This window comes from Lates calcarifer, linkage group LG17, assembly GCF_001640805.2.
Source record: "Lates calcarifer isolate ASB-BC8 linkage group LG17, TLL_Latcal_v3, whole genome shotgun sequence".
In the NCBI taxonomy this organism is placed as follows: Eukaryota; Metazoa; Chordata; class Actinopteri; family Centropomidae; genus Lates; species Lates calcarifer.
Window position 1 is genome coordinate 4,436,515 of NC_066849.1, and position 14,595 is coordinate 4,451,109.

The 14,595-nt window shown below is 40.1% G+C and overlaps 1 protein-coding gene across 1 annotated transcript; it reads right to left on the bottom strand.

Moving 5' to 3' along the window:
• Window positions 1-697: 697 nt before the first annotated feature.
• Window positions 698-7,687, bottom strand: bcl6aa (BCL6A transcription repressor a). Its single transcript, XM_051077504.1, is given in 10 exon segments — window positions 698-2,043; window positions 2,156-2,293; window positions 2,622-2,752; window positions 2,897-3,064; window positions 3,161-3,342; window positions 3,733-4,241; window positions 4,243-4,699; window positions 4,791-5,012; window positions 5,117-5,288; window positions 7,603-7,687. Coding segments are annotated over 10 exon segments (2,154 nt in total). The 5' UTR covers window positions 7,634-7,687; the 3' UTR covers window positions 698-1,899.
• Between the last annotated feature and the right edge of the window lie 6,908 nt (window positions 7,688-14,595).

The window sequence follows — 14,595 nt, forward strand, 5'->3', positions numbered from 1 at the left end:
GGTTAGCAAACTTTAGATAGATAGTACTGTGTAACTGGTATTATTCAGTCATTCAGCCCTCTCTACTCCGCTATCATTAAGCTTACCATTGTCTTATAATTGTTGCTTCTGGTCACCACAAGTCACAGAGGCTTGCTATGAATTTTTTATCTTACAAAGAACTGAAGGTGTGGTGGTGGTTTGTTCCAGCCTTTGGTTTCCCCTTTAAGCAGTTTTGTGCACAAAGCGTAAAACACCATATTTTCCCACAGTGTAAATATACTTGAGAAGTGTCTGAGGAGTATTTCTTTATATTACTGCATTATTCACTGCACTTTTTATGGGAAGGAGAGGAGCATGTGGGATTCAGTTTTGGTCAATGTCGAGTTAAATCAAGCAACAGAGGTGCTTTATTTTACAGCACATCACTTTTTAGTTGTCATTTACAATAAAAATACAGTCAACTGTACTTCGTAGATACAGTTACATAATTTCATGTCAAAAGATGATCGTAAAAGTGTATGACTGTAAAAGAACATGCCTGCAGGTCAGACATATTTACACTTACACTATATACTGTTTATGTAAGAGTTACAGATTGGTGCCATATCTAATCTACAAGTTGTGTCCTGTAGTTTCTTTTGTGTGCCTGTATATTCAGTGTTATGTCTCACTCACATGACAGACTCACTGAAAACTAAAAGAGGTCACTCTGGTGTTAATACATAGAAATCCAATACCTTTATTTTACATTCATACATCTATAACATTGTACAATAATTTTAATGCAGTTTAAAAAAGCCCAATCCAAAAACAAGTCCTGAAGATTTACAATGATGAATTTGCATGTTTTAAGGTTGGTGACAAGCATTTCAAAATATATACACACACACATATACATACACACATTCACACACACCCACACAGGGAATTAGGACAAGTGGCGTCCTTGAGTTGTACCTTAATAGACCTGGGCTGAATGGAGAGGAATTCAGTCACCATAGAGAAAGGCACATTGAATACACAGTGTATGTACAAACAAAAACCTTGACACGTACACAACTTTACTGTAGGATCTAGAACAATGACCAAAACTGTAAACCTTCACTTATTAAAAACAAATTAACAAAAACCAAGTCAGTCACATCTATACAAATACATTTGAAGCAAAATATTTTCTTGGTCATAACAAAGCAGTACCTTGAAATGCATTTCAACACCTAGATTGGCTCTGCCAGCAGAGAGCAATCCCACAGATATAATTACACAATATGTCACAATATTTATGCAGTTGCCCACTTCATGTTCACTGACAACTGGCAATGGTAAGAGAGTACCTCATGCATATCCTCATCAGACAGCAGCAGTCATCTGATATGTTCTAGACTAAATCCAATTACAATGTCTTATTGACTTTTTTCCCCTTTCGCACAAATATGGCAACTTGACATGGTGCAACGTGTACGTACATCTACATAAAAATGTATAGACAACTCTATACAGCCGCAAATCCCATTATCTTAAAATATATGTACCACCCGTCAATCAAAATTTTCAATACTTCCAGAAAAGTAAGTTCTCTGATATAAAATACTGTATTTTCAAAAAACAGATTGTTTACATTCCATCCTTCTCAACAAAATAAAGCTTTATATACGTACCTTCAAAGCTTAGAAACACTCCCAACATACATACATTTATATATATTTATATCTATATAGAAACAATAAAGTGACTAAGATGCCATATGTGGCTCTACGTTCACATGTAGTGGAAACCCGTTTAGAATGGCATACACAGCCAATTTATTTGTCTAATGAACACAGTGTGGCACTACAATTTTGGATGATTGTACAAGTTGGGGTCTTTAAAATGCCAAGGTCAAGATTGCCTCTATTTAAACTGTTCCTTTCCTCCAGCTCAGCATGCCTTCGTCAAGTCAGTAGGCATGTCGGCCGTGGACATACGGTACTGGATCTTTGTGTTAGTGATGGCGCCATGCTTCTGTCGAAGATGCAACCGTAGCTGACTCTTGTGGCGGAAGTGCAAGTTGCATTTCTCACACTGAAAAAGAAACCAGAGCAACGTTACCTTAAGATATCTTGTAATATCTTAAATGTGATTCCAAAGGAGTGTTATGTAAGAACGAAAGCGGAAACACATTATGTTAACCTACATGGTAGGGCTTTTCGCCTGTGTGTATACGCAGGTGGCTCTTCAATGTCTGCAGGTGACGGAAGCGTGTTCCACAGATCTCGCATGGATATGGCTTCTCACCCGTGTGAATCAACACATGTGCTCGGAGATGAGCGACCTAAAATGTGAACAAGAGAGAGAGGAAAAAAAAGTTGATTAAACTGACTGATGAAAACAGTATTCAAACCAGCACAAACTATTGCTGAGGACTGTGTTTGAACATCCTTTTACACTGACACACTTAAACTTGTCAGAAAGCACACATATCCATTCTACACAAACCAAAAACACCCTTAGGAATGTTCTTCATTGTTATTATGGATACTTCTGTAAAGCTGAAAATAACTATACCCATCCCATAATTACAGTTCAGAGGGTTCAGTATTAGTGCTATTAGCCCATATACAATAGAGAGGGAAAATGTTTTTATGTAGGGGTGTTATTACCTGTACAAAACGAGCTCCACACGTCTCACATTTGTATGGCTTCTCTCCTGAGTGGATGCGAGTGTGAGTCTTGAGGTTAGCTGGTCTGTTAAACTGAGCACCACAGATATTACAGCGATACGGCTTCTCTCCTGAAAATAAGAAATCAAATAAAACACTTTAGAATTCAACAGCAGAAGCTCAGACATGAAAGCCAAACAATTAATCTCTTAGATCAAGGAAATCTATTTGAATGTAGCATGTTTCTTTTTTTTTTTTTTTTTTTTTTTTTTTACCTGTGTGGACAGTCTTGTGGCTGGCAAGGTTGCCCTTGTAGCGGAAAGCAGCCTGGCAGCGGTCACACTTGTATGGCTTGTCGCTGTGTACTTGAAGCATATGTTGTTTCAGCGCTTCGTCTTCAGCGAACTTGGAGTCACATTCATTACAGAAGAATGTACCGTTTTCTGTTCAGGAGGAATCATTAGTTAATTTCTAATTCTACACATGATCATTTTTTATTTGCATTTGTCGCAGACATTTAACCTCCATCATAAACTCACCACAACTGGAGTCTGAGTATTCTGAGTGTAACTCTGCCATGTCCTCTGCTAGACGGGACCTGGACGTGTTGGGACAGACTTCAGAGTGCTGCGGGGACTGGGAGCCGCAGGATGAGCAGTTGAGGCGGCTCAGGTAGTGTGGAGGGTGGCCGTCACTGTTCCTCAGTGACCCCTCTAGTGCACTACAGACAAAAAATACACATTTTTCAGGTCAGATGTAAACAAATGTTTGTAATCAGACACAACTAATACATCAAGTCAGATGTAATTCCAAAATAGAAAAGATCCTAAATTCATCCGTCCCAAATCCAGAACAGTCAATTTCAGGGCAACACTAATTTGTGTAAAGGAAAAAGACATGAGGTCGTCTTTCTGAGACACATGGGATTAATGGATTATAGAAAACAAGACTATAAAAAGGCCTTAAAACATTGGCTGTAAAATCCTCAGCTCTTCCTATATTAACTTAAAATCCTCCCAGTACATCAAACAAAATTATTCATGTATCAAACTTTCATTTATTTGTTTGCACAAAATATGCAGCTATGTATTTGAAAAAAAAAACCTCTCACCTGTTAATGATGTTATTGAGACGACTAGCCTGGGGCACAGGTAGGTCCTCGCTGTGATCGCTGCTCTTGCTTGTGGTTTGTGGGTCGAGGTTCTCCGAGTCACTGGGGTGGAGGTAGGGTTGCAGGCCAAGGCGCTGAGGTGAACGAAGCCCCGGATCCCGCAACCCCACCTCTTCTTCCTTAGCGCTCTGATTCAGCACAATGAACTTGTACTTCTTCCAGTTGCGAGCTTTGGGGTCCTGCGTGCCTTGAGGGGCTTGCGCTCCAACAGCTTGGGAGAGGCCGGCATTCTTGCTGCTGCTGGACTCTGTTGGGGAGTTGGGCTGGCAGTCTGATTTGAGGGGGCTCTGTGGGCTGCTCATGAGGCTCTTGCGTCCAGCAGAGGAGATTCCCAGCGGGCAGTGCTGATGGATCAGGTCCTCCTCTGCTTGAGGAGCGTGCTCTTTGCCTGAGTCTTTCTGGTGCTCGAGGGTTAACACAGGAAACGCACGCTTCCTCGTGCCGAGACCGAATAGACTGGCTGAGCCCCTCGTGGCTTTCCTTCCTTATCTCATCGTCTCTCCCTACCTCCCTGGAAGCGTAGGTGGTGGAGTGAATAATACTGGAGGAGCTAGTGCCAACTGCCCTGGTGTATTCTGCCCTGATAGTGTTGGCGTTGTCATGTGGAGAACAATGCTTGTGGTGGATACCACTCTTTGAGAGGTCAGCAAAAGCATTTTTGGCATCAGTCAGCTTGCAGAGAGGGAAAGGGAATCCTGGCATGGGAAACTGCCCGTAGAGATGGTAGTTGCTGGGGGTGCTGACCCCATTGAACATGCTTGGGCCATAGGGCCTCCCATCCCTAAAAGGAGCTACGCGGCTGTGCAAACTGTCAACAACATCATGGGACCGGTACGCATGGACATCCTGAGGTAAAACCAAGGGACTGACCAAAAACTCATCTCTGGGCAGCTTGGCAGATGGATCACTGTGAAGACAATGAGAAAGTAAAAACATGCAGATGCATGCAGATGCTAACGATGGATTTATAGTGATGTGCAGCAGAACTTTCTACCAACCTGGATTTGATGAATCTGTGGCATGTGTCCACAACATGGTCCATCTGCAAGTAGATGGCTGTGTTCATGATAGCCATGATCAGACTTTCCTTTAGTGTGAGACGGGAGGTGTACATAAACTCCAGCAGGATGGCAAAGCCCTCTGGGTCCACCTTTGGGTCCAGACTGATAGCATTAAGGTTGCACTTGTGGGAGTCAGTAAAGATGGTGTAAAACAGCCCACTGCAATCATGGAAAAGAAATACAGACAGAGCGTACAAAGATCAGTCACATCTTCAAACAGCAGCAGAAAAATTGGCAGATATAACTTGGCTTAAATAACATACCTGCAAGCCATCAGAACAGTCTTGTGTGCACGAAACTGCTGTCTGTTAACCAAAATAGTGACATCTGTGAGGATATCTCTGTTACGCAGCCGATTCAGGTTGAGCAGAACATCACTTGCATGGCGTGTGAACTGTATGCAGCTGTCTGCTGCGCAAGCCATTTTGTCAAGTTCTGCAAAAAGGAAAAAAAAAAAAAACATGAAGATAATTTCTCAAAAATATTGCAGTGATAGGTTTATTTTACTGCTATGCTAAAAATCACGGCTTTATTTCCAGGCTAAAGTACAGATAATCTGTAAGTAAATTTATTGGGCTGAAATTATTTATGATACTGAAAAGGTATTTTATCTATGTGGCATACAAAGCAAAACATACAGCCTGTTCACCAGAAGGCGGCGCCATTTATTAAATAAACACTGTCTAGACATTTAAATTTCTACCTTTGAAATCATTTTTTTCCCTTCACTTTCTCTCTCAACCACTGGTTGACAGGCAAATATAATTGTGGCACATCGTAACTGACAGGAACAGACAATGGTATTCATCATACACATACATATATATATAAATAATATCCTAAAGACTCGCTCATTAATTAAATACAACACATGTTTGTTAAAAGAATATACATCATCATGCGGTGTGAGCATCTTTACAGTCCACTGGCGGTTTTATTCATCATATATCAAAATGAGTGTAAACGCTGCCCATTCCTCTGACTCAAATGTAGCGGAGAAAAGTTTAGTCTGTCTTCGTCCTCAGCACGGCGGTGTCGGAGTTTCAGTTCAGTATGAACTGACTGATAAAATAAGGGGGAAAAAATCGGCAAGCAGCCCACTTGACTGAAAACTTTTTTTTGTCATACATATAACATCCAAACTATGAATTTCAATTTCAACCGCAAGATGATTGAATCTCTATAAATAACCCGGTGCAGCTGGCAATGTTTTACGAGTAACACTTTTCCTAGTTTGCTATAATAAAACCTGTGACAGCGTGTTGTTGTGGAGCCCAGCAGCGCTCCGTATTCGCTTTTCTTTGCCAATATGTTATAATGCATTTCTAGGTCAATTACTTTATGGGAGTGAAAACTAATATTTAATCAACTCAAGGTAGAATTGGCTTTATAACTCACGCCCGGATTTATGACAGTATCTTAAACTCAATGTCAAGACTGAAGTCTGTAACTGGACACGTCCGAAAATAGAACAGAGGGCAGCCTAAAACACTGATATCCTCTGATCGATCGGTGGTAAATAGATCACCTGTCCGTGACAAACCACCAATACTGTAACAAAATTAACTATTTTCAGAAGTATTCAGAGGGCTACAACTATTTAACTTCAGTCTACTCTATATGGCGTGTAGCCTCAAATAAAATGAAACATATATTTTTGTCAGCCTAATAAGAAGGTTCTCAATATATCTGATTTTGCTTCCATTTCTATTTTATGGGCTGAAACATGGTCTAATTGTAACATTTCCTGAGCATTAACACTGTCTCTAACTGACGCTCTCAGAAGACAGAAATGACAGAAATGAGGCAACACTTTGCAGAAAGCTGAAGACAACTCGGTGCGCATCTAAAACCTTTCAACTTGGTGTAGTTGGGTAGGCTTATCGTGCAGCACACTGTCACAGTGGAAACATAAGAGACAACTTGGTGCGACGACGTGTCCTGTAGCCTCTACCGCGGAAAAACACACACGCGCGCGCGCGCACACACACAATCACACAATCTCTCTCTCTCTCTCTCTCTCTCTCACACACACACACACACACACTAATGTTTCCGCTACAATGTTACGGTAACAGAAGGGCTTGTTCGGCGCAGCCTTTTGCGCTCCATTAGAGCAAATTACCGTCGCAGCGACCGCGAAGTAAAAATATCCTGAACCTGAGGCTGCCATGCTGCTTACAAACTTCGTCTGACAGCGCGCGTGAGCCGCCGCCACACTGTGTGTTGACACTTGAACGTATAAAGTAGCATTAAATCAGAGTGCATTTAAAACCGAGACTGCGCTGACTGTTAACTCAGCCAACTACATCCACCCGAGCACCATGTACTAGAAGCCGGGCTCTGGACGGCGCTTACACCGCTCAAAATCCTAATTTTCTCCGGTGTAAGAATCTATCCCGAGCGTTATTACAGCTCTACAACATGACTCGGTGTCAGTGCGGTATGTGGAGCTACAGCGGAGGGAGGCTGCTGTCTGTCCCGCTGGTTCCAGGCGACCAGCTTTAACAGCGCAGCGCCGCAGATGATCTGTCAAGAGAGCAGCGCACTGCCTGTCACTATAGGAGCCACTCCAGAGTTTCGACTCTACACTGTTCAAACTGCCAGCAGACACAGTCACATACAATCCCGGCTTCACAAACATTTAAACAGCACAAATGGACAAATAGCTATGTCTAAAACATCAACAATACACAGAAGATAACAACTTCGCGCCAAATTAGAGGAAAAAAGGAATTTAAAAAATCACCTGGTAGCGCTTTCCTAGAAACTTCTTGCATCACCACTTCTAAGAACCCCAGTTCTAAGAATCAGACGAGCTCAATTCTCGGAATTTGAGCCCGAGACCGTACCACTTTCCCAGGGCAGGGGAGAGACGTTTTTTTCCCTGGTGGCGAAAACAACTTATTTCCAAAGCCGTTTTTCTGACACGAACTACGCACAGTGATTTTTACAGTAAATACAGCGTGGACCCAATGTTCTAATCAGTACAAAAAGATGTATAATTTTATAAAATAATGCAGGAAATTGTTTCTCACTGCCCCAAACCCCCCTGCGTTTGGTTGCACCCACAGTCACAGGACGTCGGGCCGGCGACGTCACCGGTTCCTTAAACCCAGCCCCCGAAATTCTCAGAACTAATTTATATTCCATGACTGAGGAAATGTATCGTTTCGTCGCATTTAACACACAGACCCTACACATACAGCACACAGACAGACATCTTAATTAGGCCCGCGCGGGCAGGTTGATGTGACAGGCTTGCTTTTCTTTTTTTTTTTATCCAGAATTATTTTTTAGCCAGATTTCCTGCAGGTCTGCTGACTTCATAGATGGAGAGTGCTGCGAACCACCACCGGGGTTTGTTGAAAAAGGAAAGCTTTAATAGATTTATTATTCGCGAGTCTGTAGACAGTCAGTTGAGCGTGCTTCATGCAGATGTGATTGTTAAGCGGTTTGGTTTTTCAGATGATCTCAGTGCATGGTAGAATTGGCACCTGATAGTTTTGGATTGCGAGTTTTCTGTATTCTCGTCTGCCTGTATAACGGTTTACACACGCGCTGTTGATGAGACAAAGATTCAGGCTGATTATAGATGCCATCAGCAGTAATATTAACTTAACGATAACGTAAAGAACTTGTTGCATGAAAGCGAGGCATCAACAATTTAACAGCATGGCACGAGCAGAGGATGTAGGCTGCATAGAAGTTCTGAGAGCTAGGTGCAGTCTGGGTTTTAATTCAAAACCAGGGACGTGTGCCAGAGAGTTAATGTTTAAATGCTATGAGACCTTTTATACACACGGTGAAATTTAATGTCAAGGTCAGATGTTGGTGTTGCTAGTGCTTTAATATTACTTGTCTTTGTGATTTGGACGTTGTATCCTCAAACACAGTGTAGTCTGAGTTCAGTGTCTTATTATGTGGACGGCTTTGTTTCCTTTGAAAATGTTTCCTCCTTCTAGAAACTTTTTTTTTTTTTTTTTTTGGATAAGTGTAATTAATTGGAAGGAGGATGCCAGTAACATTTGCCATGTCAGTTGATGTGCACACTCACAACAAAAACATTGCTCGTAATGCAAATTTAAAAATTCCTGGAAAATTAATGCATTGCTGTGATTTTTTTCTTCCTTCCATTTAATTTAAGGCATGTGTACTCCCTGTTGCATCATTTCTCACAGTTGGGCAAGAATAAACTGAGTCTTTCTACTTCTCAGCCTGCTGGTATTGTGTTTTACTTTGTGCCCCTTTAGTCTGAAACTTATCAGCAGCCATGCTTTTTCATGAAATGATGGCATCAAAGAGAAGCTGAACTCTATAGTTGGTTTCATCTGAGACCTGGTGTGAATTTACATATCCTTTACCAGTTAATACTCAGCTTTATGATGTTTGGTGAGGGGATGCGTATGACTGCATCTGAAAGTTGTATTAATTTCATGAGTTGTGGGCATGCATTTACTGTCAGTGACTCACCTTGGAAACTTTCTTTGTGGTGATTCCAAACGGCAGATTCCCCGTCTTTTCTAATCCCGTTCACTCCTTGGCACAGGAGGAACATTTGCTGTGCTGAGAATGAGAAATGAAAATAATTATAATTTATATCAGACTACATTCAACAGTTATTTAATAAAACTCTCTTTAAAATATATAATTTACTAGTTTTAATATAACATGATAACGCAGAGAATCTGTTACTCCCAGGATAGTAAATATTTGTCGATTTTCTTGTGTCGGATTAGTTAGGTCTAAATAATGATGATGTGGTGGCACGCTATCAATTAAATATTTAAATAATGAAGTTGGGCAAACAAAGGCTGAAGCATGAGTATTAGTCAGTCAGTCAATGTTATTGATGTTAATAACTAGTAAACAGCAAACACTGTGTCTGAACAGACAGCCTTGCCTTGTGGATTTGTATTTTATTTTGTAAAGCTATCCTCAGCAGGACTCTAAATACCTTGCTTCTACAACCACCAATCCTTATTTATTTTATATAAGTCTTTAAGAAATATCTTGTAAATTTCTTCCGTTCTCATGTGTTTATTTTGATAATGGTGAATATGAACAGCAAGGTCTACATTTAAGATTTTGATATATATGTGTGTGTATATATATACATATATATATATATATATATATACATATATATATATATATATATATATATATGCATGTATGTACACACGCACACCTTTTTTGATACCACTGTCATCATTACACACTAATAATTACAAGTCTTTTAATTGGTATGAGGGACATTGAAGCAGCCAGTTACCTTTGTCATTCACTGAATAACAGACTGTGCATACGCATCCATATGAATCAGATTCAGCTCCTTTCCTTTCTTTTTTTCTTATTTAACCCTTTGTGTGATGACACACTCCACTGTAATGTAAGCAATATTTCCCTATGGATTGCCTGAGCATCCGCCCATCTGGATCCGGCATCCCACTAAAAACACTCCAGGTGTTCACAAACCATTGGGGAAAAAAGTCTCCAAAATAATTAAGACGCACGCTTTTACAGCAATCTCCGATTCAGCACTGCCAAATAAAGACTATCTTGAGTTCCAAACAAAGAGCAGCGTCAACTTTATTTCAATCCACTTGGGGGATGTTTAAGGCGCTCCAGCACAGTTATGCATAATGCACGGCCATAAACCATCCAGGAGTTAGGAGAGAGATGTGTAATTTACCAAGGCCCCATGCTGTGCCCAGCTATAGAAGGATGAGATAATTACTGCAAATCCTTGGCAAACTTTTACTCAACCAATTCCTAGCAAAAATAAATGACCCACTTACAGAGGACAGAGAAGGAGCGCAGGGTAGCTGATCAATATGCCCCTGTCTAAACTGATAGGAGGAACACTGTCACATTATGAACAGTGTAACAGTTAATCCTTGCTCTCTATTCAGGCTGCATAGTCAAACAACGGGTCATGACATTTACGTCTTGGTCTCTTTGTCTAAGTGGTACGCTGTTCAGAAACAATCACAGCCGAAGCCGGTTGTGACAGTGATTCAAGTCTGCCCGGCCAGTAACAGCTGCACATTTAAAAAAAATCTTGTACACTTCTGACACAGTGTGAAACATCTCTAAGCCGTATCATTGCCTACACTTGGTGCATGATAGGTCATTGAATAGAAATGCCCACTGACAAAAGCCTGAGGCCCGGAGGTTGCCTCACTTTTTTTTTCATAAACTGCACACTTTTGTCTCGTTTCACAGCAAATTTCTGCCAACTTCAGTGTTCATTGTCAGCAAAGATGTGAGTGTGGAGTTTTGTTCTGAGAGGCATGATGCAACCAAGCTGTAACACCAAACAGATAATGCTGTTAGCTACAGAGGTCTTTTTAGTTCCTTTCTTTAAAAGAATTTCTTTTTATATTGTTAAGTTTCACTTTTTTAACTCCATGCATCCCAGAAGCATTTTTTTCTGCCTTTGTCCACAACAAAGTTGCCTTTTGTCAAACACCATCATAACTGCAGGTCTGAATTGTGGCACAGCCATAGTGTGTCAATAAAAAAGATTTGTTCTCCTCATCTCACTGTATGTATTTATACATTTTCCTTGATCATCTATTTGAAGAGATCATTGAAAACATACAGTATGACATGCATAATTTAAAATACCTGTTAAAGAACATGATGTGTAATGAATAAATGCAGTAAAGAAGTCACTGATGATACTTCAAAAGGTTTTCTGTGCAGGTAATGATGAGTGCGCTTCACTTGGAGGCTTGCCTTTTGCCTTTTAAATTAACAGACAAACAGGCAAGTCATTTTCTGACATGAAATCATGCTACCACTGCTGTGTCTCTGCACTTACACACTGGGTTAAAAGTAAGCTTTTTTCCCCCACTTGACAAGGTTAAACACACCTAGGAAGATTACCAGCAGTACCAAATAATAGAGGCAGGGAGCTTGCAGAGGTTCATGCTTATAAGAGGAATCTCTTGATTCTGTGTACTGCTGTTATGTCTACTGTCTATCATGGATATCATGGATATTATCATTTTTGCGATGTAGTCTGTTCATAGGATTTCAGAATGTTGTCTCTTCCTTAATACCAACTGGTGTATTTATAAGTTGTGCATGCATGTTAAAGGTGCAACAACCACAGAAGTGTTTCAGCTTTAGCGGTCAATAACAAGGCTCCCTGGACATATAAAAGTGTTATTAAAGATCATTTTCAAAATGTTATTTCAAAATGAAAACACACACACACACACACACACACACACACACACACTCAATAAAAACAAAAACAAAAACACAAATTCAACAACTTTTGAGCATTTTTTTGCAGCGTGTCTGTGTGGATAACCTTGAGTTCACCAGCTTTCCTGTACAAGCTACATGCTAAGGTTATATAGTTGGAGCAGAGGTGTATTGGTGGACTAGAATTCCAATTTAGTCAAATCAATGCATGTAGATTCAGGACTTTCTGTGCAGCCTGCAGAGTCCAACTTGATGGAATTTTCCACGCATACCAGAAACAGTCCCTTGCCAGTGTGCCACCTGCTGGATGATGGGTCAGTTACTTCCTCAAAACATGAGGATAACAGCAAATCACAAGTGAGCATTAATAGCTACCATCCTTACAAATTTTCATAATCTGAGTGTTTACTCTGTCTGTCCATCTTTTTTCAAGAGCACTTGAGGAAGAGTTGTCAAATTTACTTTCAAGGCCTTGTTATGTGTTGTTACATAGATTTAGTTTGGTATTTTAGCAGAGGTATCCCTCTGTCTCACAGGGAGTTTTAGCACAGGGATTCAAATGGTAAACAAGTGGGTCTTATTTCTGTGCACCACCCTCAATAATGATCCAATAAGAATCTTCTGTCTGAATCAACCCCCTCTCCTGCATTGCTGTCGCAACATCTTGTAATTAGCATTGAGCTGTAGATCTTGATGTGCAGGGTGTGTGTTGGAAACGTTGTGAGGCTCCTTCCTCATATCACTGCATTTTTTTCTTTTGGCTTTAGCTCTAGAGATTTGCATACTCTAACTTATAAATGTAGCCATGCAGTGATTCCCAAAAAAGGGTACGTGTACCCCAGGGGGTACTAACTGAGAATGGTTTAAATAGTTCAGGAAGTAAACATTTGAAATGATTAGTCAAAAGTAATGCACAAACAGTATCTAAAAGTTAAAATAGATATATCTGTTAAGTTGAAAATTAATAACAATTAGCCTATATTATAACAATATTATAATAATTTTCTATACACTTGTAAATTAACTGAAATATTCATCAAAAAAAATGTAGGAACCACTGTTGTACAGTACAAGTTGTATCTGTATGAAGTGCCTGCACAGACACGACTAAACATGTGTTGCAGCTTATTCATTGCACAGTATGACTGGACATAACTGGGGCATTGTCCAGCTCTTTGGTGACAAAACAAGAAAACACAAACACACTTGCTTCAGAGATCATTAATGATTTTCAGAGTCTCGCATCACCACTGATACACTGTACAAAAATATAAACAGAACAGAACGTGCAAAACCCATGTACATAAACTGTGAAGATTTCATTTCAAGCTTTGCACTGTTTAGGCAATAGAGGTAACATTTCTACTGTATTTCCACTGTACCTGTGGAATCTTCCATTGTCAACAAGTTTATGGTGATGTTAAAGATCAAGACCCAAACCTGCAGAACCAGTTTTAATTATTTGTTCTGTGCCACGTACTGTACAGATAATTCACCTGCAGTGTGCAGACACTCCAGTGTTTGTCACAAAGAGGCAAAAATGCAGAGAAATGCTCAGTGGAAACAGAGCAGCAAAAAAATGTTCACGTTATTAGAGATTGTGGAAATTCACACCACACGGCCACAGAAGTGTTTTGTTATTGGGGACTCAGCTCTCATGTCATTACCTCAGTTAACTGTTGCGGCTTGTACTCTTTGCTGAGTCTCTCTCTCTCTCTCTCTCTCTCTCTCTCCCCCTCTTGCCCCTGCACTCCGTCATGCTGTGGCCCAATTTTGCTTTAAACTATATCAAATTCTCCCATGTTACATTTCTCCTACTGCCAGGTCAAAGTAGCTGCCTACATCTAATGCCAACTGCTGATACTGGTCTACAGGGCCGGTTAAACAGGAACTACACACACCTAGCTCCAGGCCACAGTTCAACAAGAACCACTCACAAAGTAACAACAGCGCACTTCAATTCTGTGTCTCTAACGCTTCAGTGTTCGAAAAATATAGAAAAATATCCTAAAATATAATTGTAATTTTAAGTAAAGCAATGTTAAAATTTCTCATTAAACATATATAATTTCCTTACATGAATATGAGAGGTAAGTGCAGTTACAGTGCAAAACTGTTTTCAAATATGCTAAAATAGCAGCTCTAGATGAGCTTTCCTAATTTCATTTCATGAGAGAAAAATCTGGCATTAGCCCCCATATTTTGGTAGAGATTCCATCTGCATCAAATGTTCACAGCCTCCATTAGTATATAGGTGTATTTCATGTCAGCTTTTTTTTTTTTTTTTTTGGTTTCCTCCAGCCAAAGCAGTAAATGGATTTAAATCCAACATGGAAACATGGGATTGGCAAGGATGAAAGCAATCCTACCAAGCCCCAGAAGTCAACCGCTTTACCAAAAAAAAAAAAAAAAACCTCTGGCCACTGACATGGATTCAAGAGGAGATGATTCCAGCATATCAAAGAAAATATATGCATAATGCATTAAGTGCACATCATTTAAACTGCTAATTTTAATTTTT